Below are 27,813 nucleotides of genomic sequence, written 5' to 3' on the forward strand. Positions count from 1 at the left end.
GAATATAGAGTAATTGCAAGCAAATAGAAGTTCTAATATGTATATCTGGAATTTTGTCACTTGTGAATGTTGGCAATCCGAGGTGAATGTTGTGAATGCTTAATTAAGGTGGAGATACCCTGGTGAATGCCAACAGTCAAATAGTGATTATCATTATGCAATAAATCTGTCCCCAAAATGGGAGTATGTCTGTCTGTTTGTGGCATTCATAAAATTCATCTGAAGTTGTCAGTATTTACATGTGAATAGTTGACATTCACCACATTTTGGACATTCATTGTAACGCATCCAAACTCTACAAAGCAACCATCTGTCGGCCTCTCTCCCACACACAATTCTTACACATCATGATCCTCACAGGGCATTTTTCACAAGTGAAGCAAAGAACGCCTCTCTGTCTGGAATGCTTCACTTCTGAATGTTGTTAATCGCAGCAGAGAGAGCTGGAGAGTAAACCATGTAGCTTTTTCATTCAGCCTAATAGATGCAGGGAAGGCAAAATGATTTACCGGTAAGTGTCATGGACACTGGGTGGCCCAGTTGAAACACAGCCCTGTCCCCAACATCTGCTTGTATGTCCTGGTGGGACGGGAAAGCCCCGTGTGCTGTTCTCTAGGATATCCCCAGAGTCAGTCAGGCCTATTAGGAGAAGCAAGATTGTTGGCTAACAGCAATTAGAGCCTCAGACTGAGCCCATTAGCAGCAGCAGAGACGGAATCCAGGTTCCTCTGCTCAGATCAAACACACCAGAGCTGTGTCTGTTCATTATCCCTGGAGCTAGAAATAGAAAGCAGGATGTCTGTCTCCCATCGCCTTTGCTCTGAGTCTAGCCCACTAGGAATTGCTTGCTCTCCCAGGAGACTCAGGAGTCCTGGCTTCCAGACCTCCTTGCGTGAACTGAGTGGGCTCCACACCTCTCTTGGGATTCCTACTCCCTTTCAGCCTGGATTAATTAATCCAAAATAAAATACCATGATCTGGTTGCATGTTCACTTTGATCAGTCTGCAGGTCTGCTAGGAGATAGTCAGGGAAGTGCATTGTGACAGCTATCTGGAGCATTGGAATGGGGGAGGGTGTGCAGGCTGGTGTGGGGCATTAGTGTTTATGAGGGAGCCATGTCAGTTCCAGGGCCCATAAGTCCTCTCAGCAAACTTCTACATTTGAGTTAGAAACCCCTCCCCATCTCCATGGATAAACATACACTAAAAGAATTGGAGAAATCCACACTCCTGCTGGTAATATGAGTTTTGCTCACTTGATTAACATGAATGGGCCTGTCACATTGGTTTTGCCTGACAAATCAACCGTTGATCAGGGACTTGACAAATGGGCTTTAATTGCCCTTAATGATATCAAATCTCATTCTAGCTTGTAAATGCAACACCCATCAGAATTGGGGTGTGGGAGGAAGGGAGACAGCAAGAAAGCATTTTCATTTTTTTAATGGGACAGACAGATAAGGAGCTGTGAGTTAGCTGAAGGTGAAACAGCTGGGAATGCAGGGTGTCCCTCTCTCTCTGAATATCTGATATGGGATTAGTGGATTTGTTCTGTGCTGTAGGGGTGCCTATTTGCTTCCATTATGCTAACATTTTTTATTACAATGACACCATATACCTCCTTCATCTGAGGATCACAGGGCGGTTTACCATACAAAACTCTTTCATTCAAAGGAAACTATCCCATATAGCACTGCCCCATGACTTCTCAAAATTCAAGGAGCACACAACAATAAATTCAACCAAATACATAGTAAAAGTGTGTTAAAGGAAACTAATCTGTTTTAACTGAACTTCAGAATCCAGATAACCCATTTTATAGCAAAGGGTAATGAATGTTTCATCTTGGCAGACCAGCATTCCTTTACCTGACTAAGCCTTCTGCCCCAGCAAACATGTGAGGGAAAGTCCTGTTCACCAATCACTATGAAGAACATGACCCATCCATAAGGAGTGGGATTGACAGTTTGGTACTTTTCTGGGCTCTGAGCTTACTAGAAATGGGTGCGGAGGTGGGGTGGGGGCTGAGTATCTGAAGAAGGAGCACCAGTTGCCCCATATTTCAACTTCATGCTTTTTCATAGTGTATGGATAGAATGGGGTGGTCTTGCCCCGCAGCAGGAAGTAGGATTATATATAGATTTCTTTCCAGTGCAAATTATTCAGGAGTGTCCACAGCAAGTAATAAATATCCTTTATTTCAGACACCCCTGCTCCAAAGTATCTTACGCATACACACCCAGCAATCATTGCCTAGTGGAAGAGCAGGTGGGGCAGAGACAGAGACAGAGACAGAGAGAGAACAATACCACTCACACAGATGTTGGAGAAAATATTCCCCCCCACCTCCCAGTTACTCACACTTAAGTTTGTTCTCATCCAAAAAACCCGGGCAACTCTCAACTTCCCAGTGCTCTCCCTAGAACCTGGCATGTAGCTAAGCCTTACCATCACTCAGAAACTGGAGCAGGGCCAGGTCAATGGGCCGTTTCCACTTGGAACCTTTCTGCAGCGCAATGCCGTAGCCTGTGGTGGCAAAGACTTTCCCACTCCCTATGGTGACAAGTTTACAGCCTTCTTCCTTTCGGGCCATGTAGTTGAGGACGGCTGCATCGTAGATGAAGGCATCCAGCTTCCTGCAGTCAGATAAGAAAGGCAGGCAGAGAAGGACAGATGGATGCAGCATTTAGCGCATTAAAAATGCCTCCATTTATTATTTGTCCACCTTTGCACAGACCTATTGATTAGAACTACAGACATTCATATTGCAATTAAAGGGAAAGCATATTTTTGAGGGAAGGGGACAGCTTTCTTTAAGTGTGAGACAGCTTACCATTTAACAAACAAATAGTAAGGTAAAGGTAAAGGACCCCTGGACGGTTAAGTCCAGTCAAAGGTGACTATGGGGTTGTGGTGCTCATCTCGCTTTTAGACAGAAGGAGCTGGTATTTGTCCACAGACAGCTTTCCGGGTCATGTGGCCAGCATGACTAAACCGCTTCTGGTGCAACGGGACACCATGATGGGAGCCAGAGCATACGGAAACGCTGTTTACCTTCCTGCCACAGCAGTACCTATTTATCTACTTGCACTGGTATGCTTTCGAACTGCTAGGTTGGCAGGAGCTGGGACAAAGCAACTGGAGCTCACTCTGTCACACAGATTCGAACCGCCAACCTTCCGATCGGCAAGCCCAAGAGGCTCAGTGGTTTAGACCACAGTGCCACCCACATCCTTATTAAACAAATAGTAATATTCATTGTTAGACAGAGAGGCTCACTTGTTTCTTATCCCATATGTGAATATTTCCTGTTATAGTAACACACCAGAGTCAAAACGGCATCAAAAAATAAACACATTGAAGGCCCATCAATATTGTGGAAGGGTCAGGCTTTTTAAAATATTTTAAGAATTAATTCAACAGAGCACTGTGGCCTTCAGTTGAATGTGAGAGGGAGAGCAGTATAAAAATCAATTAAATAAAAATTGGTTCTTAGCATTACATGAAAGTATACAACTCCTGAGAGCCAAAAGGTGGCCACCTTTGGGTAATAAACTAGAAAGATAGAACACCTTTACGTTTATTCTTCGTTGTCATCAAATATGTCACAGGTAGGAGCTAGAAACTAGATGATTGCCCGGCAGCGTGCCTTTAAACATGACTGAGCCTTTCCGTATGCTTAGCCTGACCAATTAACTGGGGTGCAGGGATTTTATTATGAGCCTGATTAATCTTCCCATTAAAGCTGTTAAAGTTTTCAGCCATAGTTATATAGCATAGGAGATACTTTTAATAGGCCCATAAGGAAAAGGTGCCCTTTACTGTTAGAACTGCACGTCAGCCACTGTCCCACTCTATTTTATCTTCGCTTCCTCCCCCCTTTATTTATTTTTTATTATAGACAGGCTCACCTCTTCAGCCACTTCTATCTAGATATCTTGGTTCCAAGCTTTCTTCTCAGTCTTTTGCTTTCTAATGCCCTCTGTTTCACAGTCCTAAAAACAGACTGACCCTACACAGGGCCCATAACTTTAAATTCACATAGGATCGGATTATTAGGTGTCTCCGTCCTGTCCCCTTGTGCCCATCCCCATTCAACCATTCACACATACTGGCAAAGTTTTAGTGGCCATGAATGTACATGGTGGTATTTAAAAACAAAAAAAAACTCTGAACTTTAAACAACAAGAACAAACAAACCCTGAAGAGTAGATGCACGCCACTGATTAAAAAGAGAAGGAAGAACTTAACAAGCAGTAAACACACAAAGCACCAGACAGGGACAGCATAGGGGAAAGCAACAAGAACCGAATAGTTGAATTCTGCAATAGTGGCAAAGTCATTCTTTTAGAATCTTCAGCACCGTTGAAATGGCCCAGTGCCAGAACTCCTGGCCAGAGCAGCTCCAATTTAGACAAGGCGGGCCACTATCAGTCCAGCAGCTACAAGGAAGATCACAGGCCCTGGTATCCTATGCAAGCCTGAGTCACAGCCTGAGCCCAGCAAATCAGGCATTCTGGAACCCAAGGCAGGAATCTGTACTTTCCAAGCCTGCACCTCCGGAGGAACAGACCTCCTCCACATCAGAGACCCACATCCACAGGTCACCACATCAATGCAGGCAACATGCAGGGAGGGATTTGCCAGTGCAAATCCAGAAATCAAGTTGCTATCTGCTGGTGCTAGTTTGCAAGCCGACCCCTGCATTCTGCATTAGCCGCAGCCTCCAGATCAACTGCCAAGGTAGTTCTACAAACAGTGCGTTGCAGTGATCCAACTGTGAGGTTAGCAATGCATGGATAACTGCTATCCTGATCCAGGAACAACTGTATCTGTCTTCTCAGCCAAGCTTCCTAGCCACTGAGGACACCTCCAGTGGTAGAGTTGGATCTGGGAAAATCCTCAGACTTTGCACCTGCTCCTTCAAGGAGAGAGCAGCCCCATCCAGGCCTGGCAACTTACTGACTTCCCAAGCCTACAAACCTCAATCTTGCCAGGACTCAGACTCAGTTTATTAGCCCCCATCCAGCCCATCACTACAGTACAACCCCAACACCTGCAGCCAGCTTGACAAATTGGTCAGGAGTGAAGGGAACTGAAGTCACATAAATTTTGGTGGCCCAAAGTTGGAGGTGCCTGTCTTAAGTACATATATGTACAGAGTAGGAATTCTAATCCATATATAAATGATTGTGACTGTAGAATTGGGAGGTGGTTGTTAATTTGGGTTAATTAGCAGAGTATGTGGGTGTTTAAATGGTGAATCACGCACCCATAACCTTGCCAGTTGGCTTTTAAAAAATTGTTAGTAGGATTGGCAGCAGTTCCAACAGCAGTGGGAACCACCCTGAAAGGGCGCTCAAACAGGCAGAGCTACAATGCACTCCTACAGCAGCAAAAAATTAGCGTTTAAGTCACAAATGCTCACAAATCCAAAATCCACATACAAAAACCCCACATCGAAGTCTAGTTAACAGCATGATGGCGCAGCTCAATCCTGCACTTGAATGCCTCACTGTGGACTTGTCTTATTTGGTTTATTTATGAAATGAGCCAGCAGGAGTTCATAGAAGTTCACAGAAGTGTTGTTGTGGGGAACAGTGGGGAGGCACTCTTGCTGGTGTGTGCAGCTACCAAGGCTAGACAAGCACTTGCTCACCAGAGTTATACACAGAAGGAGTGCACAGCCTTTAAAGGTGTTTTTTGGGTTTTTTTAGGACTGCAGTTTCTATAATCAGATCTTACGCGAAGCTTACTTCCAGGTAAGCGGGCATAGGCTTGCAGCCTTAATTAATTGGTTAGATTCATTCAACTAAAAAGGAGTCCCCAATGAGCAAGGCAACAGTTTCTTTAAAAAAAATTTTTTTTAATGCAATTACTTGCATTAACAGCACATGGCAAGCACAGCTTTTGCACAGGCCTTCACTCCTATATGAGAGAGAAGTGGGGATGCCTCTTCTAATGTCTGCAGTGCATCATCTAAAAACAAAGTATGCTTAAAAAAAAAGAGAGTAATTTTTGCTCATATGCACATTTCTGCAGATTTAATTAATTCACTGATTAATTGACCCAAACTCATATTATTATTAAATTGGCTAAGATTTCTTTAATCAGATGACAGCCTAATGAAAATTGACTAATTATAATTATAAACTTGTTAAAGGATCACAAAACAGCATGGGCATTAAAGCTGGCCATGTCACAAGCAACATCCAGCAGCAGCCTGTGTCACTCACACAGTCACATTCCACATAGCAATTGCCACAGCAATTAATGTACTACCGCTGGAGAGAGAGGATGTTGCAGAGGGGAAAAACTGCATTTACTTCACTGAATATTTACCCCAAGTGTGGGCAAATGGTGGCTTCTCTACAATAGGAGTGTGGCCTCATGGAATGACGACGAGAGTGTGTGACATAAATGAGAAGCATTTGCACATCTGTTGTGTAAAAAATGGGTTATGTGGAGAGAAACATAGGGCACATGTGGTCCCACTGTAGGGGCCTGCTGCAGGCCATGTGCCCCAGGGAGCAGAAAGGCTTAGGATGAAAATATATGCTGAGAACTAAGGGTCTTGGAGTTGTCCTTCCTGCTGCCACCACTGCTTCTTCCATTTCCCCCCACCTACCCTGTCTGCAGGTTCTGGAGTGCATCCTCCACGCTGCGCTGGTTGTACTTCCCCATATATTCGTGCATCTCCCCATAGTTGTTCCGAATGTTTTTCTCGGTGCTCCCGTTGGGAACAGTGCCAAATCTCAAAGGTGGGTAGTGATGCTGTGGTTTCTGGAACTGTAGAGGGAGGTAAAGGGAAATTGGAGCGTGAAGAGTGCTTCTGCGGATCTTGCCCCGACCCCTTCCCTGCTCTCCTCCCAAATGTGAAAACTGAGCAAGGACGGCAGGAGGGAGATTCTTAAATTTGCTGGTGCTACTTTTGGAGTAGTGTATTGTTGTGCTCAGTTGGCTGAGAAATAAAACGGAAATTTGGCTGGCATCAATTAGAGCAGAGTTCACCTTCCCAAGCATTATGATTTCTGGATATGGAGAAGCACCCTGTTATGTGTGATGGATGAGACAGACGAGCAGAGTGGTATGGATAAGAAATGGAGAGATGCATATAGTGATGGATGGGTAGGTAAATACCATGTTTATTTGAGGATGAATAAATGAGCCAACAGATTTATTTATGAGCTTCCATTTTTATCCCCATCCTCTTTGGAGCTAAGGGTGAGGCACATGGTTTCTGCTTCCCCATTTTAGCCTCACAATAGCCCTGTGAGGTAGGTTAGAAAAACAGGCTGGATTGGGGAAGAGGATAGTCAGGAAGGGTTGATATCTGGAAGTTCTAAATTTTTCTCTGGGCATCAGGAACTGCCACAACCTGAGTGAACAAGTTTTGCTCATGCTCAGGGTTGACCTTCATGTCACACATTTTTTTTTGGAAGAGCAGCTTGGGAGACGGGGATTTAGAAGCCGCTAGAGGAAACACCGTATCAGCAGGGGCTGATCCAGCTCTATGATTCTGTGTTTCCAACATGCTTTTGGATTCCCACAGACGAAAAATTTGTGTTTTCGTGCGTGACTTGAAGCAGAAAAATGGCAGATAGAGAGGGGATTATGTACACCCTTTCCTCCTGTCCATCGTCCTGCCACTCTTATTTTCTCCTCTCCTGAACCTGCTTTTCATTTAATAATGGCTTTGGGGGTCAGTTTCAACTCCAAAGGGTGTAATCATTCATGATGTTTAGAGTTTGAAGGGAATTCCACCCCTGTAATGTCAGATGGACACTGATATTGGAAGATGTGGGTGGGTGGGTGGGCGGGTGGTCTGTCCCAGCTGGTGGCAGGGGTTAGACTAAGGGTCTTGTAGCCTCCTCCTTCTCAAACAGTTCCGTGACACGATAGGAAAGCAGACAGGCAGTAGTATTTGGAGATGGACGAGAAGACTAAATAGATATGAGCAAGAAACAACATGTATGATTATTGAGTTTGTCCTCTAGAATCCAGCCAAGAGATCAGTGCCCAAGCCAAGGAAAAGAAAACAAACTTTTTAGAGATTTATCTAAGGACAGGCGGGTGAGACAGGCAGTTTGGGAAATAAGACATAGAGCGAAGGGAGAAGCAGAGTGAGAAAGGAACAGTGGGATGTGGAACTCGAAGGCCATGCAAGATGAAACACCTTGAGGGTGTGTTTGTACCAGTACCCAGGCAGCGTTGATTTTGTTTTTTGTCCTTTTTTGACCCATCTTTGCACATTTCCTATGCTTACACACACCCTCTTCAACTAATGTGCTTGTTTGTTTATTGTCAAGCTGCAGAGAGCCTTTCTTCATGATCAGTAAAAGCATGGACGAGCCCTATGTTTTCCATTTTAATATGCTATTACAAACAGCATTTTAGCAACAATCACATTGCTTCCTGTTTGCCTGTTATGGTAATATAAGGGGAGAAATACAGGGGATGCGGGCGACTGCAGTGGATATGCAGTACTCTGCATGAGTTGAGCAGCAGATTAAACATAGCCTCTGCTCCCTATACCAAGTAAAATTCCTGGTAATTTTTTTATTTTTTATTTTTGGTGGGGAGGGGGCTCAGAAGTGCATAGGATGTGATGGAAAAAAGGGAATAGTGTAGCTCTTCTGATACTACATTGCGGCCCATAGTGAAGAGATGCTTGTGACACTACCGCAACCAAAGTCAGAAAGGAGTCAGATGAGAAAAATGGAAAGAGGCAAGCAGGGTGGGGTGGAAAGAGGCCAGGAATGGACTCATAAATAGAAGACACAATGAACAGGTAATTCTGGGTACAGATGGATTCAGCAGTTGGCAGACAGGATTGTTGACAGAGAGGTGCACCGAGAGATCAGTGATACTGAAATAGGCGGGGACACATTTAGAAGTATGAAGGGCAGAGGCAGCCTGCTTGTTCTATTACAAGAGTCTGCTTCAAGAAGGCTGTAGATGGAGAAAAACATCTTTGGTCTGTTTTGAGCATCACAAAATTGGCTTCACACAAGAGCTCTCTGAGCAAATTCAGTCCCTTCTTGATATTCCTGGGGCAACTGGGCCTTTCGACATGGAAATGGGAAGCAAAGAAACAGCAAAAATCAAATGCATCCCAGGTTGGGGACAAAATACAGAGTGCCAGCAATGGGTGCGGGGAGGAAGAAAGGGGGAGCGATGGTTTTCTTGCAAATGGGGATAATGGAAAGAGGCTTCTAGGTGTCTAAAGCTTAGAAGCCATTAGGCAGACAAAAGCGTCTGGGGAAAGTGAGAAAAGAAGATGGGAGATTGGTAGAGATTATCTGGAATTTGACAGAGGAATGTGTATGACAAAGCAATGGGGGGAAAGAATTAATGGAAAAGAGGCAAATAGAGGTAGAAGAGAATACTGGGGAAACCATCAGGATGGAGAGGGGAGGGGAAAACGTTTCTACAGCTAGAAACAAAACAAGAGTCTTGTAGCATTTTGAAGACATGTTCATTTATTGTACAGGAAGCTTTCATAGACTCAAGCCTGCTTTGTCAGATGCACAGAATGAGGCTTTCCACTTTTGATGGCTAAATGCAGTGCCTTCTCTAATGGCAAAGTCCAGAGGGGGTCGCCGTGTTAAGTGGGTTTTTGTCCAGAGAAGTTGATGCCGCAATTAATCTGTTAGTTTTTAAGGTGTCACAAGGCTTTTGGTTGTGTTTGTTGCAACTTGATAACATGGCTCCCTCTCTTGAATTTCACAAGACTAAGGCTGCATTGCTATTTAACCTGAGACCAGGGATGGGTGGCAAATATATCAGTTTTGGTTTCTCTTAGTTTCTCACTTTTCCAATCATGTTAGGGTTATATCAGCTGATTTAGGAGGGGGGAAAAAGACCTAGTGAAAATCTGTCACCATTTTTGTGGGAATTTCTCCTTTGATACACATTTTTATATGCAGTTTTGCCTAATATACACATTTTGGAAAACAGTTTCCCCTACTATGATGCATTTTTGTATGTTAGTTCATTAATATATGCATTTATAGGCAAATGTTACCATTGTATATACATGTTTGTACACATTACCTTACTGGAGAACTGCAATGCAAAATGTAGGCAAGTCCGAAGGACAGCTGTGTTTCAGCTCACATACTGTTTCAGAAAATGTGAAGTTCATCTTTAAAGGTGAATTGAATCAAATTTCTCCCCCATCCCTACCTGGGCGTAAGGTCCAATTGAATTCAGTGGGACTTCTGAATAGATGTTACTATGATTCCCCTATAGAAACACTTATTCTTTTCCTCTGCCTGGATTTTCTTCTTTTACCCTCTCCCTCAAACTGCTCCCTACTCAGTGCGAGTTGGTTAATCTGAGCTGTTTAATATTTATCTGCGATTGTGTTTCATGTTGGACGTTAATTACGCCCATTAATTACATCCCAGCTCGTTAGTTCTTAACGAAAGGGATTCAATTGGAGTGAGGCTGCCTTGCCACAGCTGGTCCAGTTTGTGTGGCCCCCTCCTTCCCCACAGCTGTGGTTGTTCGTCAGGGGCTAATTGCCAGGGGATAATCGGCCACGTTCTGGTTTATAAATACACATCATGCATGCTAGGCACCAGCAAAGTATCCCAGTGGAGGGCTATGTGGAGCTACCAAGGGTATGAGTTCCACTGCTTAGGTCAGCCACCCTTTAATCTTGACCACATGCATGTATGCATGCACAGGCATCCCGACATATTTCCTGTTGCAGTTGTCTTAAGGGGAGTGTGATAGATCTGGCCTGATTGTGGGTATGTGTAGCTTTTCTGAAAGCAAGCATTGCCCACCAGAAGCCTATCAACACAAGCAAGTGTAACATTTTAAAATTAAACAGCAATTAGGGCTGAAGGTAAGAGCTAGAATCTGTTCTCAGTTGCCTCTGTTAGTTTCTAAAAATGATAAGTGTGCCATGAGTGCATCAACATGAATAGCTCTCCTGCTCTGCAGGTGGGTAATCTACAAGGCTCTGCTAGCACTTTTTCCAGAGGAAGAGCTATAGATTAGTGGCAGTGAGCTCATACTAGATAATGTGAACTGTAATACGAATGCACAGACTTGGTATGTGTGTCTCAGCCAGATGCTTACTAAGAGCTCCCTAGATTCAGAGGCTTTTCAGTGGCAGGTCTGGTACTTTGGAGCAGGAGACAAAGATGTGCAATTGCCTGCCTGCCTGATCTTCTGGCTTTGCCTTTGTTCTGGGCAGTTTCACCTTCACTGACATTTCCCCAACAGCACTATTGGCACCGAAGGCAAAACTTTCCAGTTGCTGAGTTTGCAGTGGTCACAGCCAGGTAGCTCCTCCCCAAGCAATTTAAAATAAACCTTGCAAAACCTGAGCTGCTCAGTCAAAAAAGAATGCCCTTGCAAGACTATGCAAGTGAAGTCAAGACAGCTGAGATCTAAGGCACTGCAAGCAGACATTGTAGGACCCTGGCTACTAAAAGTGATTTGATGGAAATGTGTACAGCAAATAACAGAGACTCAATTTTACTCTTTTGTGTTAAAGTGTAGCAAAGGTACACATCTTTTTGATTTTAGGGTTGTTTGGTTTTGGTTTAACATGTGGCCATGATTATACACACATCTCATGGTTTTCCTTGCATCCCTTTCATCATTTGTCAAACACTGGGGAAGCAGTGGTGGTCACTTAATTTTTTTATATTAGTGGAAATGGGGGTATGTTTAATCTGGTCTGAAGGAAAACATTGCACCTGGCATGTTGTTTTTGGTGGTGGAAAAGAAAATGAAAGGGGAAATAAAATGAGAGCTGTGGTAAAGGAATGAATGGGGAGTTTTGTCTGGTAGGGAGAGATATGATGGGAGGGAGGGAGGGAGTGGAACTTATTATTATCATTAATTAAAATTGTATAACACCCTTCATCCAAAGATCACAGGGCAGTTCACAACATAAAAATACAAAATGAGAACACAAAATACATAATAAAACAAAAACAGACCAACCAATAACGCTCCCCCAACATTTAAAAGGCTATAGAATGTTTAATCAGCCCAAGGCCTGGTTATAAAGAAACGTTTTCACCTGGCACCTAAAGATATGTAATGAAGGTGCCAGGTGAGCCTCCCTGGGGAGAGAATTCCACAAATTGGGTACTATGCCTCTGTTCCCCCCCCCCCCCCCGGGAGCCCTCCCTTCTTCTCACCTTCTGGTCGCTGAGCCCAGACACCGTGTCTACATATTCCTCCTGTATCATAAAGGCGGCCAGATTGGCGGTGTAGCTGGCAAGGAAGATGACGGCGAAGAAGGCCCAGATCAGCACCATGATCTTGCTGGTGGTGCCCCTGGGGTTCTCCACAGGCACAGAGTTGTTGAACACCAAAGCCCAGAGCAGCCAGATGGATTTCCCAATGGTGAACTTGGAGCCTCCAGTGCCTACCAGGCAGGATGGGATGGGGGAATATGAATCAGAGTTTGGAGCGCAACAGGCTGCACATGCTTGCCGCCCTTCCTTATCTCCATAGGTACCCCAGTTTCAGACACATGCCCCTCCCTTATCCTTGGTGCACTCACGTTTACTGGCGCTGAGGCTGCGATTATAGCCTACTGGGCTGAAATATTCAAAGATGAAGACGGTCACCGCAACGACAGTCAGGCACATGACAAACATCATCACCCAGACAGCAGGGCTGTAGGGCTCTGCAGGAAGAGAAACATGGACCACAATGGTGGTATGCCCGAGACAGCTAGGCTCTAGTGGGTGAAAGCAGGGGTTCTGAACCTTTGGCATAAATGAGGCACCCTAAATCACGAGTAACACTTTTAAAAATGGTATAATTTAAGGCCGCCTCTTCAAATTGGCTTTTCCTGAGGAGCTGTGCGAGTTGTGGTCATGTGTAGACTCTGAGATAGTCTGTCAGAATTGATATAAGAGTATGATGCAGATGAACCCCAAAGCAGGAAAAAAAAATGGATCTACCATTATCACCATCCTTGAGGGAATAGTGGCTTTGGGAGGGTGCTACACAAGTCCCTCCATGGCAAAAAAATAAAGCTATTATTTTGATCTGAAAGATCAAAATGTCTTCCTTGAAAAATGCACATTTGTTAATGTGAGTCTATTTGGGTGAAATTGTCTTTTCCCAGGATTTGGAAAAACCTGTCTGCTGGTACTTCCACTGTGATCTAAGTACTGTGTTAACTGCAGTTATGTAACTCCCATTGATACATATTGGCAGCTGCCCACTTGATACCCACAAATGGGCAAGTTTTCTTTTCTCTCTCTCTTTCTCTGCTTATGGCTTTTCTCAGGCCATTTTCCTTCAGCCCAAGGACATTTTGTATGTCCATTTTAACAATTGTTTTAAACATTTTCCTATTTTATCTATACCCCACCTTTCCAGCATACGTGGTGGGTTAAAAATGCTAAAATAAAATTAACAATAAAAAATTCAAAACTCTACCTCGGCAATAAAGCAGGTCCTTAGTGGGACTGTTTCCCCAAGATTGGGTGCACAACTACATTAGATCCAATAGATGACAGGATGGGGGAAGATTAGGACTTCTGACTTCTCTACTATAACGAACCCTACTTTGAAACCAGACTACCTGGAAGACTCCTTCCACATCTCATGCCAACGCTCCCCCCTGCTTTTTACTTTGACCCATCCCAGGGCTGGGTATTCACCTAGGAAGGCAGAAGGTGAAACAGTTCCATTGCTACGAGACACCATCACACTGATTCCTGTCTCGACAAAGGGCACAGAAAAATCTATGACTTCAGCTCTCTCCGCATTGATGGTCAGGGATCCAATTGCCATGTCAGCTCGCTTGTAATACACCTGAGAGACACACACAGAGAGAGATGGATAAAGTACAAGTAGCCAGCAATCCTGGGTTTTCTGGAAAGGAAGGGGAGGGTCCAACATTTCTGAGTAAACAGTGTAACCCACCCTGAGCCCTGGAGACAGGATGTAAAATTCTGTTTGCCTATCAGATCCAGGAATGGGCAGAGCCATATTGCCTAGAGCAACCCTCCCATAACCTTTGAAGCAGATTAACCCTACTATTTATGTCAGTGCACTATTCAATAGTCCTTTACTTGAAGGATACAATCCAAACAGCCTGGAGCAGGACTTGTGGGTCCTCTCAAGTGGAGTTGAGAGTCACACATGTGTGGGTGGGAAACCAGAATTCCTGAGTTCTTTTAAGAGGAACAAAATGCAGAGAGTTCTAATAATTTGTGCATGAGTCCAGACCACCCAGTTCCTTGGGGAGGGGATGGAGTTACCTCTCCAATCATGCCGTTCCACATGCCGTTGACTATCTTGCCATGCTTGCCATTGGTGACAAGATAGAGATCGTAGGTGAAACCCAGAGTCTTAGCCAGACGCTTCAGGATGTCGATACAAAATCCTTTGCAGCAGCTCTTTACCATTTGATGGCTGTGAACAGCACAAGGAGGGGGGGAAAGGAATTCAGCAAGTGGTTTAGGAGCACTGTGGAAGGTAAACACAGAGCCAGCATGATGTAGTGATTATAGTGCACTAGGTCTGCGGTGGCTGACAGGGTTCAAATCCCCTGTCAGCCATGAAACTCACTGGCTGATTTTAGGCCATTCACTAACCTACCCTCACAGCAAAGCTGTGAAAGAAAGAAAGAAAGAAAGAAAGAAAGAAAGAAAGAAAGAAAGAAAAAGAAAGAAGGAAAACCATGTGTGCCACTTTGAGATCCTTGGAGGAATGGGGCAATATTAATGGGTTAAGTAATAAATAAGCAAGAATGGGATTGATAGGTGCTTGGATGGGTGTCCACTGGGAGGCCTACACAAGCCACTCTGAACTTTCCTGAGGAAGAGAAAGATTTAAATGTAAAAATTGATAACACTGAACTCAACTGTGGTAAACTTGGCCAGTGTCTCACGGAATACCTGTTGGTATGGTTGAGTGGGTGGCGGCAGGGAACTGAATCACGAATGCAGGTCTTTGTGGCTGGATCAATGTTGTCGACAATAACAAAGGGCCTTTCCTCCAGTGTTGCCACCATGAGGTGCTTGTTGTCATCCACAGGTTGCAGGAATTTTCTGTAGCGTGACATGCTCAGGATTCTGCGCTCCCACCTTCCCACCTGCCTCCCGGGGCATAGAGAAGAGGTTAGATACACCCCAAACCTTTCTCCAGACTCTTGCCAGCCCACCAGTGTTGGTCCCAAATTGATGCCATATTCAAGAAACTCAGTTTTGAAAGCCCCCTCCCACAACTAACATCTCCAGGATTGCACCAACTTCTGAATCTTCACATCAGACATACTGTACATGCAAACATACATACATAATTTAATTTGTATGCCACTTCAAACCATGCTTAAGGTGGCTTACTACATGAAAGAAATACAAACTCTTGTCTTAAAAATCACATCCTCCATTCACATTATTCCTCGGCTTCCTACATCCATTGAGGACATCCATGACCAGCATGGAGTCAGGATATTGGGTAGCCAATACCATATCTCAGATGATCTTGCCTGTATTTTGTTTATTTGATATTTATATCCCATCTTTCTCCCAAGTTGGAATACAAGGTGGCTTACAACATTTAAAAAACATCAGTGATAAAATACAGAGTGGTAAAAACAAACTAGTTAAAAACTAGGATTTATTTTGATAGGCTAGGGAGGTGTTGCTTCACTGGCAAAAACGGTGAAGCTGGCGAGCACAAGACAGGGCTTTTTTGGTGGTGGCCCACAGCTGTGGAACTCACTTTCCAAATGACTTACACCTTGTTCAGGCATTTAAGGAAGCCCTCTAGACCTTTTCCTTGACTACGACCCTCAACTAAGGCTTTGAATGACTTAACCAGAGCAGCTTTCTTTAGTAGCATCATGTGCCCACATAGCTATTGTTTCTGTATCGTTTCTTTTGATGATCTTACTTTGGGAGGACATGTGTAAAATATGCAACTTATAAATACTTTTAATTAAACAAAATTAGCCAAACAGATACCTTGTGTGAGGACTCGGTGGATGGGCTTTGCTCACAGCTAAGGGCTCAGCAATTGCCAAAATGAGATTCAGGAATGAATCCACCACCCCTGCCAGACTGGTTGCCTTTCCCTGTAGGGTTTGGCTTGATGTGTAAGAAATTTACATTACTTTGCTCCTCTGGCTGCTTTTTTGTTGGGCACTTGCGATCTCTGATTGTTTCATGGTGCCATCAGGACTGTGAGAGGCTTTCTGTGGGGTGCTGGCATGTGAACGGCTGTGCCTTATAGCAGGGGCTTGAGACTCAGCGCCCTCTCAGCTCTTTCTGTTTATAGCCCTTGGACAGTTCTGCAAACACACTCCATCTCCCGAATTCACACTTGCCCCATAATTACCCCATGATAACAGTCCACCTTCCCAAACATCAACCTTGCCACAATTCCACCAACTCACATGGACTCCGGATTACAACCTGTCCAAACTTTTTTTCACCCCCTCCCCTTGACTCATCAACCTTCCTCCCCAACCCAACCACCTTCCCCCCAAACCTCCCTCAAACTCACCACCTCCCAGGTTCGGTTTTTGCTGAGGGAGATCACAGCCAAGGATGGATTGATGAGGTACCCATCCTCATTAAAGGAGAAATCCTTCTCACCCCAGGTAACATTCATGAAGTACCTGCGAAGAGGCATGATGGAAGCTCTTCAGTGTCAATCTAGAGCCCACTTTCCATATGCTGCCATCGCAGCTTCACTCCCCCTCATTTTGCCATCCCCCTCAAGCCTGACTCACAGGGCACTGGTCTAGTATTTCAGATGCAGCTGTGGATCAGGACTTGGAAATCGAGAAGGGAAAAGCCCTTTTGGGTGGATGGTGTGTGAAGGTAGGTAAATATGGATGAGGTGTGGGGTGTAACTGGATATATGGGGAGGTGGTAGGAAGGGATGGTATGCAATTAGTGGGAAGCAGAGCTAGCGAAAGAGCTGGATGCAGGCCAGATTAAAAACATGCTGGAAGCCTATGCTATGTCAAGTTTAAAAGGCCCCATAATACTGTGTATTATTCTAACAGAAAGGACAATGAAAATAAAAGTAATAAACTTTTATATTTGCATATATAACCCGTACATAGGCAAGGTTACAACTGAAAACTAATCATCTATCTTGCAATAAGCCTATTTGCATATGTAATTTATTTAAATGAAAACACCTTCTGATTTCTGACTTAGCAAGAGTGGTCACACACACACACTGTTTAGCCCTTTCTAAATGGAGGAGCCAAACAACATGTGTTGTGTGTGTTGTGCATGGGACATAAAATTTAAACCATTTATGGGGGTTTTTAAAGGCAGAGTCATTGAAATTGGGGGTTGTATTTGCGAGGCCCTTAACTGTAGATTAACCAGTGTGGTGTAACGGTTAGAGTGCTGAACTGTGACCCAGGAGACGAAGGTTCAAATCCCCACTCAGCCATGAAGTTCACTGGTGACCTTGGGCCAATCCTTGGAATATAAAGGTGGTATATAAATGTAAAGAAATAGATATATAGCTTTTGTGTAAATCCAGCACTGGCTGGATGTTGGTGCATAGGGTGAGTGGATATATAGGGATTCATGAATCCCTGGCTCCTGCTCAGATGAAGACAGAGGCTCTTACTTGAGAGAAAGGAAGAGGTGTCCTTGCAGAACTGTTGGCTGTGCAGATGCTCACTGCATAGGGGAGGATTTCCCTTTTCCCAGTGACAGCAGTGCTGCTGGGTCTTCAGTGACCAGGTTATGCCCTCCCCATCTGACTCAGGTTTCTCTACCACTAGTGGGTTGGCTAACACTCTTCCCAGATTCAATCGTTGTGCTCCTTTTCCCAGGAAGGGACATAGGAGTCCAGCTTCCTCATCTGGAGCAGCCATATCCAGGGAGAAGTACCTGCCTCCTCCTGCCTTTTTCATCCCGCCTGCCCCGGTCTCAGCCCCCTGCCAAGTCACCCCCTGTTCCCTCTCTTCCTCATGCTCAGCCTGGCATTCCACTCCTGCGCCCAGTGGCGCATAAGGACTCATGAGAAATGGAGATAAGGAAGCAAGGCGAAAGTCAAAATGGCTGAAATGGATGTGAAGAGGAACAAGTGAGGAATGTAGGAAGCATGCTTTGAGGAACAGATTTGCAAATGAAGAAAGGAATGGGAGGGGAGGAGGGTATGGCGATAAATCAGATCTGCTATACATCCCTTGTGGACAACAGCACTTTCTTTTGCTCTTGATTCCACCCCCCTTCCAGGCAAAATCCCCCCAGCCTCTTTCCCTGCTGACCGATGCAGGTTCTCGTTGATCTGGGTGAGATTGGGTGCCCGGCAATCATTGTTGAATTTTGGAACTGAGCCGTAGACTTGGAATAGGGCCTCTGCCCCCTTGGCAATGATGGCTACACCATTTTGAACCCTGTGGTAGAGATCATCTTTCCATCCTGCTGAAAGCACCATGAAGAGACCCTCGGGCAGTTCGTCCGGCATGTACTCAGTTCTACCAAAGTTGGCACCTGCCATGAACCAGATATACCCGGGGCCTGTGAGCTTCACTTCACGGGCTGCACGGAAGATGCTTTCTGCTTCTTCACGGGAGCAGTAGAGAAGGCAGATGCGGGCATTTATTTCCCGGAGCTGGCGTTTGAGGCGGGCCCCGTCTGGGTCATCAGTGAGATTAAGGGTCACAGTGCTGCGGCGCTCCCAACCAATGAAACTGCTGTCAGTCAGGACCTCAATGTAATCTACAAAGTCTTCATAGCCGGGAAACAGTGTCGTGATGACAGCAAATGCCGTCCAATCGTACTGTTCCAGGACCTCAAACATCACTTGCAATTGCTGTTTGGTCGAAGAACCTAATTGTAGAAAGGTTGATCCTTTCTCCTGGATTTAGGAGGGAGCAAAAGACACAAGGGTGATAAGTGCTACCTATTTGCCATCCCATTATAGGTCTACTCTCTGATTTCTACCTCTCTCCTGTCATGGGAGAGCTTTCAGAATAGTTTTAGTTGGGGAATAAAGGTTGGCTTTTAGTTCCAGCAAAACATTTTCCACCTCTGTACACCATACAAATAATTCCAAAAGTGCTTGCATGCAGAAAAGCATTATGCTGAAATTGTCCTCCTCTCTGAACTGCTGATGCCCATCTAACCTTGAAAAAGGGGTCATAGTATGAGCTTGTGTGACATATCTATTGTTATCTTCAGCCCTCCCAGTGTCCCTACACCAAAGCCCCTCAATTAAGTGCCTGCCTTGCACTTAATGAAAAAAAAATCTTGATCAAAGTATCCAAAATTCTGCACTAAGATAAAGGCAAGTTCTGCACTATCTGTATGCAAATTAAGCAGATTAGCATCAGTGAGTAAATGTTTGTAATAGATTCAGGTTGTATAATTTTATGAAATGCAGAATTTAAAATAGTTATACATAATCTGGGCAGAGAAAAACACAGCATATGAGAGTGAACATAGACAGAATAAATCACTTTACCTTGGGTGTAAGAACAATGGCTGATCCTCCGTTGATGCCAATGATGGGAACAGAGGTCTGTGCTGAGATGAAGTCCAGGATCTGGGCCACAGCCTCTGTACGTGTATCATCCTCAAAAACCACACCATGGATGTGCAGGGAGGAGAGAACGTCACAGAGCCGCACAATGAGGCTGCGCGGGTTGGTGTCATTCAGAACCACAGGGATGGGGTTGATCTCCATTGAGAAGTTGCGGAAGTCCTCGGGCGAGAACCGGGCACTCTCTTGCGTGTAGGTGGAGCCACTGAAAATGATGGGGATGTTGATGGTCCGCCGCCGCAGGTCCAGGAAAGGGCTGGCACAGGCCAGAGCCATAACAAAGAGCATCCTAGCAGCGGGGGTGCCCGGGGGCAGGCTCATCTCGCAGGGCCTCTACGTTCCCCCTGGAAGTGGTTGGGAGAGGAAGGAAAGAACAGGCAAAGAGAAAGGGAGGCTTAAAAAGTGAATCAGGTGATGAGCCACTTTGGTGGCAGGGCAGAGGGAGTAGCATAGAATCAAGTCTCCCTCCCCAGTTGGCCTGAAAACAAACTAAGCTGTTGCTCACTTGTGTGTAAACATGCTCACCTGTGCACAAATACACTCACACTGCTTCTTCCTGCCACGCCATGCACCTTGCTACATGAATTAGCTCAGGGTTAGGAGAAGAAGGAAAGCGAGAAGCCATTGGATTTGTAGAAGGAAACCATTCTCTCTCCTGCCTGCATATTTCCCACATTCTCATCCCCTCAAGATCAGAGCTTGTGGAGCAACTATAGGTGAGCAAATGGCTCACCTCAGGGGGTTGCATATGGTGTCTGGGTTGCTAGTTGTTAACCCTCTGTACTGCACTGCTTCGACAGAGCTCTTGTCAACCAGTGGGAAGGCCCATCTGCTGCTTTTTGGATGCCAATGGTTTAGGTTTTGGCAGCCAGAGCTCTGCCGGAGCTGCAGGTCATTGGAGTTGATCTTTGGAGGAGAGGGCAGAACAGCATCTTTGCACAGGTATGCCTTAGAATTATCATGGTATGTGCCACAATACATGCTTCTTTCCTTAGCTGTGCGAAGTTGACCAAGAAAGTTACAGGTTAGATTAAAGACACCCCGTGGTATGAAACCCCTGGAAGCCTCTGAATGGGAAGGCAGATCACCTCAAGAAAAAGTCACAACCCTAAGCAGGAGCTTACCTCTTCCACGGCAACTCCCATAAGCACCACCTACATCTTCCCTGCTTGCTGTTATGGCCTCCAAACCTAAACAAGGGCTTTGAATAACAGACCATCTTCTACACATTCCTGCCTTTCAATACCTCACTTTTCTCCAGCATATTCAACACCTGCCCAATCCAGATACATCCCCTGTGACAAGATAAACATACCAGCAATACCCTTTCCTTCCATTATTACATTTACTGAGTTTTGACAGTGCTGTGAGTTGGGAGGGACCCACAGGTCATTGGAGGGCAACATTTTAACCCCTGGAAGAGAAATATTGGGGTCTTGAAGAGGAAGAGTTGAGGCTCTGGTGAGGGTCATGGAAAACAGGAACGACTTGGCAAAGTCATACATCTTTGTTATTCAAGCATTTGGACAGAGATTCATAGGATGCACATTATCTCAGAAAAACAATGTCTTTAATCTTTTCATCCATTAATCAGTCAGTGCTCTCCGCCCTCTTCATTCCACATAAGCAGGGGAGATGTTTGACCCAGGGAGAACGCTGTATGATTTGGCCAAAGAAATGACTCTTCCCAGCAGCAAGCTTTAAATTGAAAATGTAGAGGAACGGGAAGGGCCATTTTATCCAGGAAAAACGTGTCAAGTTCCCCAAACACCAGCCAGTAGAACACCAGGATTTCAGCTGTTGGTTTGGCCAGATGTCACTATGCTGAGCCAGATGTCAGGAGCTTATCCTGCCCTCCATTTATTCTCCATGGGCCAATTATTAGTCAGAATAGACAAGTGAGTGAAGTGCAGAGGTGGGCACTAAATGAAACCAGTCGCAGATACAGTGGACTTAATGTGTTGGTTTCACCTCACCCAGCACCCTCAATGCATTTTTTCTCTCCACTTGCTATAATTCCAGGTCTCTCTCTCTCTCTCTCTCTCTCTCTCTCTCTCACACACACACACACACACACACACACACTTTCCTTTTTGGATTCATCAGGTTTGCCCAATAATATGTAGACAGTCCTTCTACATATTGATAAAAACCCACTCAGATTATTATTATTTATATCCTGGCCAGCTCTAGGGCAGATTCCCAAATTATTTATCAGAGTGAGCCTGACTCCCTACCTGTCATTGGTTCCAGTAGCATCACACAAGGCAAGAGGTTCATGTACAGTGGGTGTGTTACCCTCATTCTGCCACACTACCCTCAGGAGATTATTCCAACACATGTGCGTGGTCCTGTCCCTCTTTGCCTGTGACTGGCACTATTTCCATTTCATTTCATTTTTATTTGTCAGGCACGAGCAGCCAAATCCCACTCCAAATCCCACCAGAATTGGCAGTACAGATCTGCTCATTGGTTGGTGGCTATACAAATCTATACACTAGGTTTCCCCCCACACACACTACAAAAAAATAAAATAAAAAATCACAATCACAGCATGCAATAAGAGAGTTCCAAATTACTCAAGGAATCAAACCAAGTTGCTGGCTGCAGGCAGAGCCTCCTCAGAGCACTTGTCAATCAGCTGGAGGGGAGATGAATTCCTGTATGGCTCTTTAATTAGACTCCTGGTTTGTCTGTTTTATGGTAGTATTGTGGGTGTGACCCAGACCCAGAGGCTGCATAAAAAGCATGTGTTGTGATAATGATGAACTGTGTGGCCAGGAGAATCATGTGGTTCACTTCTTGCTGAAGTGGAATCCTTCCCATTGAAGGGTGTGATTGCATTTTGAATGCTCCCATCCATAATAATCTGTTGGCATATAAAAAAAATGAGCATGTCAAGGAGAACGGCTCTAGCCTATTCTTTCCCAGCATGTTTATTATTTATGTTCCAGGGGGAGAAGGAATAATATTTCCGAGGAGGGACAGTGAGTATTTAAATATGCAATTCCCACTCGCAGGCTGAATTGGCACAGTCCAGCAAAAGCTGCCATGTACAGTTCTGCTGCTTATATAGCTTGGCTTTTTGACCATAAGTACGATGCAAAAACTATCGAGCGGGTCCTCAGTGATAAATTCTAGTGGGGTCTTCCCCATTCAAACATTCCTTATGGACAATTCTTGATGCCCCAAAGGAATTGAGGTGGAGGTGGGAGGGAGAAGGGAAGGGAAGCAGATAAAGATCTATACTGTCAGCAACCAAAATAAAACCTTCCATTACCTAATCTCCCACTATGCCTCTAAAGTGAGCACTGAAATCCCTTGCACACTGTCCACACTTCCAGGGACTTAGGATCATTACATGTCACCTTAGCATATGTATGTTTCCAAGCCCACATTTGCCAAAGCAATATGAATGTGGAGGGCCGGGGGGGGGAGCATCAGCATTAAACAATCACAAGGAGTGGGGGTTCTTAAACGTCTCATGCCTAAAGATGCCCCCCCCCGCAACCCTCCCAGCTGGTCTTACTTTCAGGCCCAGAACCCAGCTGGAATAAACTAGTGTAAAAATAGCCAGGGGTGCACTTGATGGGAAGAACGCGGGATGCAGGCCAGGTTCAACACCCCCCTCCTTCCCCTCTGATGCTCTATCCCCACATCAGGGCCACCCAAGACATTTTGCTGCCTAAGGCAAGTGATAAGATGGTGGCCCCTTCTGCAGATAAAATCTAAGTAGATGCCAATGGCAGTTGTCTCTTGACTTCAACATAGGTGGTAGGGAAGCATCTTCCACTGCGCTGGGGGGTAGCAAGTTAGCTTAGAGCAGTGACTCTCAAATATTTCCCCCCATGCACCACTTGAAAATTGTTGAGAGCCTTGGTGGACCACTTAATGATCTTTCTACCTGTTGTAGCAATTGTAATGTGCAGTGCTAGATGCTGTATGGTTACAAAGCAAGCCTTCTAACATGTGGTTCCACCCTCAGAGAACCATCCTTTAAAAAACTAATTAAACAATTAACCACTCCATACAAACCCTTATCATAGGACAAGACATTACAAAGAAAGAGTCTTATTTTGCCTATGCTAATTTTAATTAGGGCTTACACTGCTCATTAGACCACTTTATTTGGTCTTTCAACATCAAAGCTCTCTCAGAATGCTCATTTTGAGATGTCAGAAACCTTTAAGCTGCTGCTTATTCTGTTCATCTTTTACTCTGGGCAAGGTGATGACATCCCTCCCATCTTACCAACTAATGTAGCTCACCTAAGAGGAGTCTATTGAATTAGATTCTCTCCCCCAGGACTGGCTCAAGTTTCTTTTCATATTTATTATCATTTAAACAGCATGTTTTAACTTGCTTTAAATCTTTAGTATGTTTTGTCTCAAAACAATCCCCTGAAGTAAATCATTAGCACGCTTGGCAACCTCAAGAGACCCTTCAGTCCCCCACCCCCATGAAGATAAAACCCGCATAGGGAAAAATGTGTATTCCAGCATGTGTGAAATGAAGTGCAAGTGTTTAAAATAAAATGATTGCGTCATATTCCAGCTAGAATGAGGTACACACTTTTTTTCTGCTTGGCGATTCTTTACATTACTTTAATTATGAGTCAAGTACTTGGGACGAGGAAGTGGAACCTTCAAGGTCAGGGAGAGGAACCTGTCTCTCTTTCTTCCCTGAAAAAAATGTACAGATTCTTCACAGTTTAGGAGCTCTCTATAAAAAACCACAGAAAACCTCTTATAGATGGATGTGAAGGTAAAATATGGTACTTAGGCTGGAGCAAAAACTACTGGAGGCAAGAAAGAGCAACAGCAAGGATGCTTTCTAAACAAACAAAAGGGGGGGAAATAATAAGGGTGATTTGTTTAGAAGCAATGCAGTGCACAGTGGTGTTTTGCTTGTCATACCCATTCTGAGAAATAAACTTGCTGCATAGGATAATAAGAGGCAGTAAAGACCTGTTCTCTAACATTTGTACTGAGACAATTGGAACAACATGACCAGATACAATTGTAGTTAAGTCCCTGGAGGCTGTATGTTTTGCTCTTTTTGGAAGAGTTGAATGGTCAAGAAGATAGTCCATAATGTCCACATTAAAAGGTGGACTCTAGTCCATGAAAGCTTATGCTGTAATAAATCTTTTGGTCTTTTAAGGTGCCATAAAACCTTAGTTGTTTTTTGCTGCGACAGACCAACACAGATATCCTTCTGGAAATCATTACTGTACATTGAAAAGTGGCAGCCAGATCCCCTCCTCACTTTCAGAAGTTACCTTGTTTCCCAAAGCAGACTGCGACAAGGATGCCAATGGGATACCTCACCAAGTTGCAGTGAGGATCAAAGAGATGGACAGATAACTGCAAAACCCTTCACACATACTAAGTGCTAGTTTATAATAATATGGCCACCACCTGCCACATTTAGGAAAATCCTATGCCAAGTATGTTAATTATGTGCCGCTCTAATATGCAAATTAGATATGGTCCTCTGGCTCATGATATTATTTTGATGCAGTCCGCAGTGTTGAACAAGTTTCTGGCTCCTGGTCTATTGCCACCTGGCAAATTCGCTGGTCACAGTAGGGAGAAAAACCAACAGGCTAAAGCCCCACTGAAGACAACAGCGCCAACAGATATTTCCCTGCAGTAAAATAGGCAAAATTGCATCAGACTCTTGCCAAATCCAGGCATTTTGAATTCAGAAGGTTAACCAGGGAGGTTTTGTCCAAGCTTATCTGAAAACGGATCTCAATCTGCTTTGGTGTCCATGCCTAGAATGCTGGATCTGTCAGATATTTTCTTTTATTGAGATTTGTACTAGAATGCTGCCTCTCCTGCCATTTGTGCTACAAAGCAACTGCTTCTTGCTGCTTTGTGGTAAGGCCAGCCCTTGGTATGGTTGATTTCCCCAAGTCCATAATAAGGGACTACAAACCTGAAACAGGAAATGCAAACTGAATTACCATTTGATCTCAGACCAGAATTCCCTCTGGCCAGACTATCTTGTCACTGTGACCCAAAGGATAATAGGAAGGCCTGGTGTTCTGCAGGTGAACCACCTTTCAGGTGATGGCCTCAGTGGCTGTAGGCTTGTGGCTGTGCAGTTTGGAGAAGCACCGGGAATGGCTCCCGAAACCCATGTGAACTCTTCCCACTCAGTGAATATAAAGCCAAGACTGGATTCCACTAGTTCTCCTTCCCCTTAATGATACGCTTGCCCCATGGGAAGTTGTCATAATCTATACCCCAAAAATCTATAACATATGTCCTCACACTTTCCATGCTACCTGCTGTCCTGATTCCTTCCTGACTAATCTTTCACAAGCAATAGTAAAAGCTGAAAGCCTTGTTATTGCTTCATTCACTTGGCAGATCAAGGAAGTTGTCAGTTACCCTGGCAGATGATGTTATTCCTCCTGCTCTTGGAGGGGTGTGTGTGTGGAGTCTGGCAGATGATGTTATTGTTCCTGCTTTGAAAAAAGGCTCTGTTTTCCTCCCACTCCTGTTTCACTACACCACTGCCTGGACCTCTCCAGCCACCTTAATGCCACTTTCCCCACCTTGTCCCCTGCCTGCCCTTGCCTGCTTTTGTGGTTGACAGTTCCAGTCTGGATTTCTCATACATTCCAGAGTGCCCACTATTGGTTTATGTTAATGTGTGTCACATTGGCTCAAGGCTCCCACCACCACCCACCACCCTGGAGTGTATAGTCAGCTGGTCCTTAGAGGCTGCTACTATGACTTATCCTCCTAAATTGGCCTTCGTGCCCAGAAGCATCCTCTGACCTGGGTATCCCAAGCACCACTAGGCAAACCATCAAAGTCCTCCCTCACACTCCTCATTGAGCTGAATACGCACCTGCTCCCCAAACCTGGTCATTGCCCCTTTGAAATGCAAAGCCTCTATCAATGGCTACCTGTCGTGATGGCTATATGCTGCTTCCAGAATTGGAGGCATTAGGCCTCTGATTATTAGTCGCTAGGGAACAGCAGCAGGAGTGCTGTTGGTCTTACTTCCTGCTTGTGGCTTCTCATAGGCATCTGCTTGGCCTTTAGGGGAAACAGAATGCTGGACTTAGATGGGCCTTTGCACTGATTCAGCAGGGTTCCTCTTACTTCCTGTATCACAAGGACTGAGCATTCCATATTTTCCCTGATCAGGGCACTAATCTTCTCCAAAGCACCGATAATAGACTGATCCTGAATGGAACACACCATGTGGTTCTCTGCTTCATCTATCTGGGATCCTGATTCCAAATTACTCTCCTTTCTGGTTCTGAAGAGGCATTTCTTGGCACCAATGGTTGGGTCTCAAGGTCTACACATCCATACATGCCTCATTGTTGTTCACCACCTCATGCTTCTTTTTTGTATGGACTGCATTCCTGGACTTAGACAGGACCTGGAAATCAGACTCTGAACATGCCTGATTGCCCTAAACCCAATAGAGATGGGTTTTCCAACTGTGGCTTGTCACCAGCCTACTGGTGGAGGTTGCCCTGTACAGGTAACCTGCTTGAGGTCAGTTTAGAGGTCTGACTTCCTTGCTACCAGTGCACAGATCTCCATCCCGACATGCTCCTCCCATAGCCCTGTTTGTAATCCTGGCAAAAGCATGGTGATCATCAATTGGCTCCCTAGGGCAAGCTGATTGAAGGGGGGCATATAGCAGCTGCTGAACTGGGCAGAAATGTGGGGATAATTCCTACCAGGTGTTTGCTGAGAAGGGAACATTACACAAATCCCTGGCACAGAGCTAGCTTGTCATCCCCATCTCCTCTGGGCTCTGATCTACCTGAGAAGCTGTGATACCAGCAGGGGAACCAAATGGTGCCAAGGCAGGAAGTACCAGGATATAGAGCCTGGACAGCAGGTGCTAAATGCCCATGACTGGTGACTGGGGAGGAAGCTAGAGAGAGGCACACTCTGTATGTAAATGCAAGCATTCCCAGAGCCCCACATACTGCAGATGACTATATAGATACATGGGTGCGCTCGCTCTCTCTCTCTCTCTCTCTCTCTCTCACACACACACACACACACAGGCTCCCTCCATTGCAGCAATACAAATTTTGCAAGTGTGACCCCACCCATCTCCATCAGACCCAGTAACATGAACACCACCCTTGCCTGTTCATGCAGACTGATGCATGCATCCCGGGATACCATTATTTGGTTCGGTTTTGCCTTGATCATCTCTTTTAAAAATCACACTAGCTGTTCTGAGCATTATTAATGGAAAAGTGGAATGGCAATATTTTGTAGCAAAATAGAAAATCACACT

General features: G+C 44.9%; 2 protein-coding genes across 8 annotated transcripts in view; one reads left to right on the forward strand and one right to left on the reverse strand.

Moving 5' to 3' along the window:
- The window catches only part of KDELR1 (KDEL endoplasmic reticulum protein retention receptor 1), a 134,521-nt gene that overhangs the window by 59,693 nt on the left and 47,015 nt on the right, over positions 1–27,813 (forward strand). The gene's annotated exons all lie outside the window — the stretch shown is intronic.
- The window catches only part of GRIN2D (glutamate ionotropic receptor NMDA type subunit 2D), a 60,160-nt gene that overhangs the window by 12,066 nt on the left and 20,281 nt on the right, over positions 1–27,813 (reverse strand). For all 4 annotated transcript variants that reach the window (XM_081837343.1, XM_081837342.1, XM_081837340.1 and 1 more), the window contains 10 exons: positions 19,444–19,865; positions 18,245–18,837; positions 16,507–16,621; positions 14,895–15,091; positions 14,256–14,409; positions 13,653–13,806; positions 12,539–12,664; positions 12,171–12,400; positions 6,629–6,789; positions 2,449–2,636 (listed from right to left, as the gene is read on the reverse strand). In XM_081837343.1, coding sequence (XP_081693469.1) covers positions 2,449–2,636; positions 6,629–6,789; positions 12,171–12,400; positions 12,539–12,664; positions 13,653–13,806; positions 14,256–14,409; positions 14,895–15,091; positions 16,507–16,621; positions 18,245–18,837; positions 19,444–19,842 — 2,317 coding nt within the window. In that variant the 5' untranslated portion in view covers positions 19,843–19,865. The remainder of the gene's footprint in view (positions 1–2,448; positions 2,637–6,628; positions 6,790–12,170; positions 12,401–12,538; positions 12,665–13,652; positions 13,807–14,255; positions 14,410–14,894; positions 15,092–16,506; positions 16,622–18,244; positions 18,838–19,443; positions 19,866–27,813) is intronic.

This window comes from Podarcis erhardii (assembly GCF_964252035.2).
Source record: "Podarcis erhardii genome assembly, chromosome: 13".
NCBI classification, from domain to species: domain Eukaryota; kingdom Metazoa; phylum Chordata; class Lepidosauria; order Squamata; family Lacertidae; genus Podarcis; species Podarcis erhardii.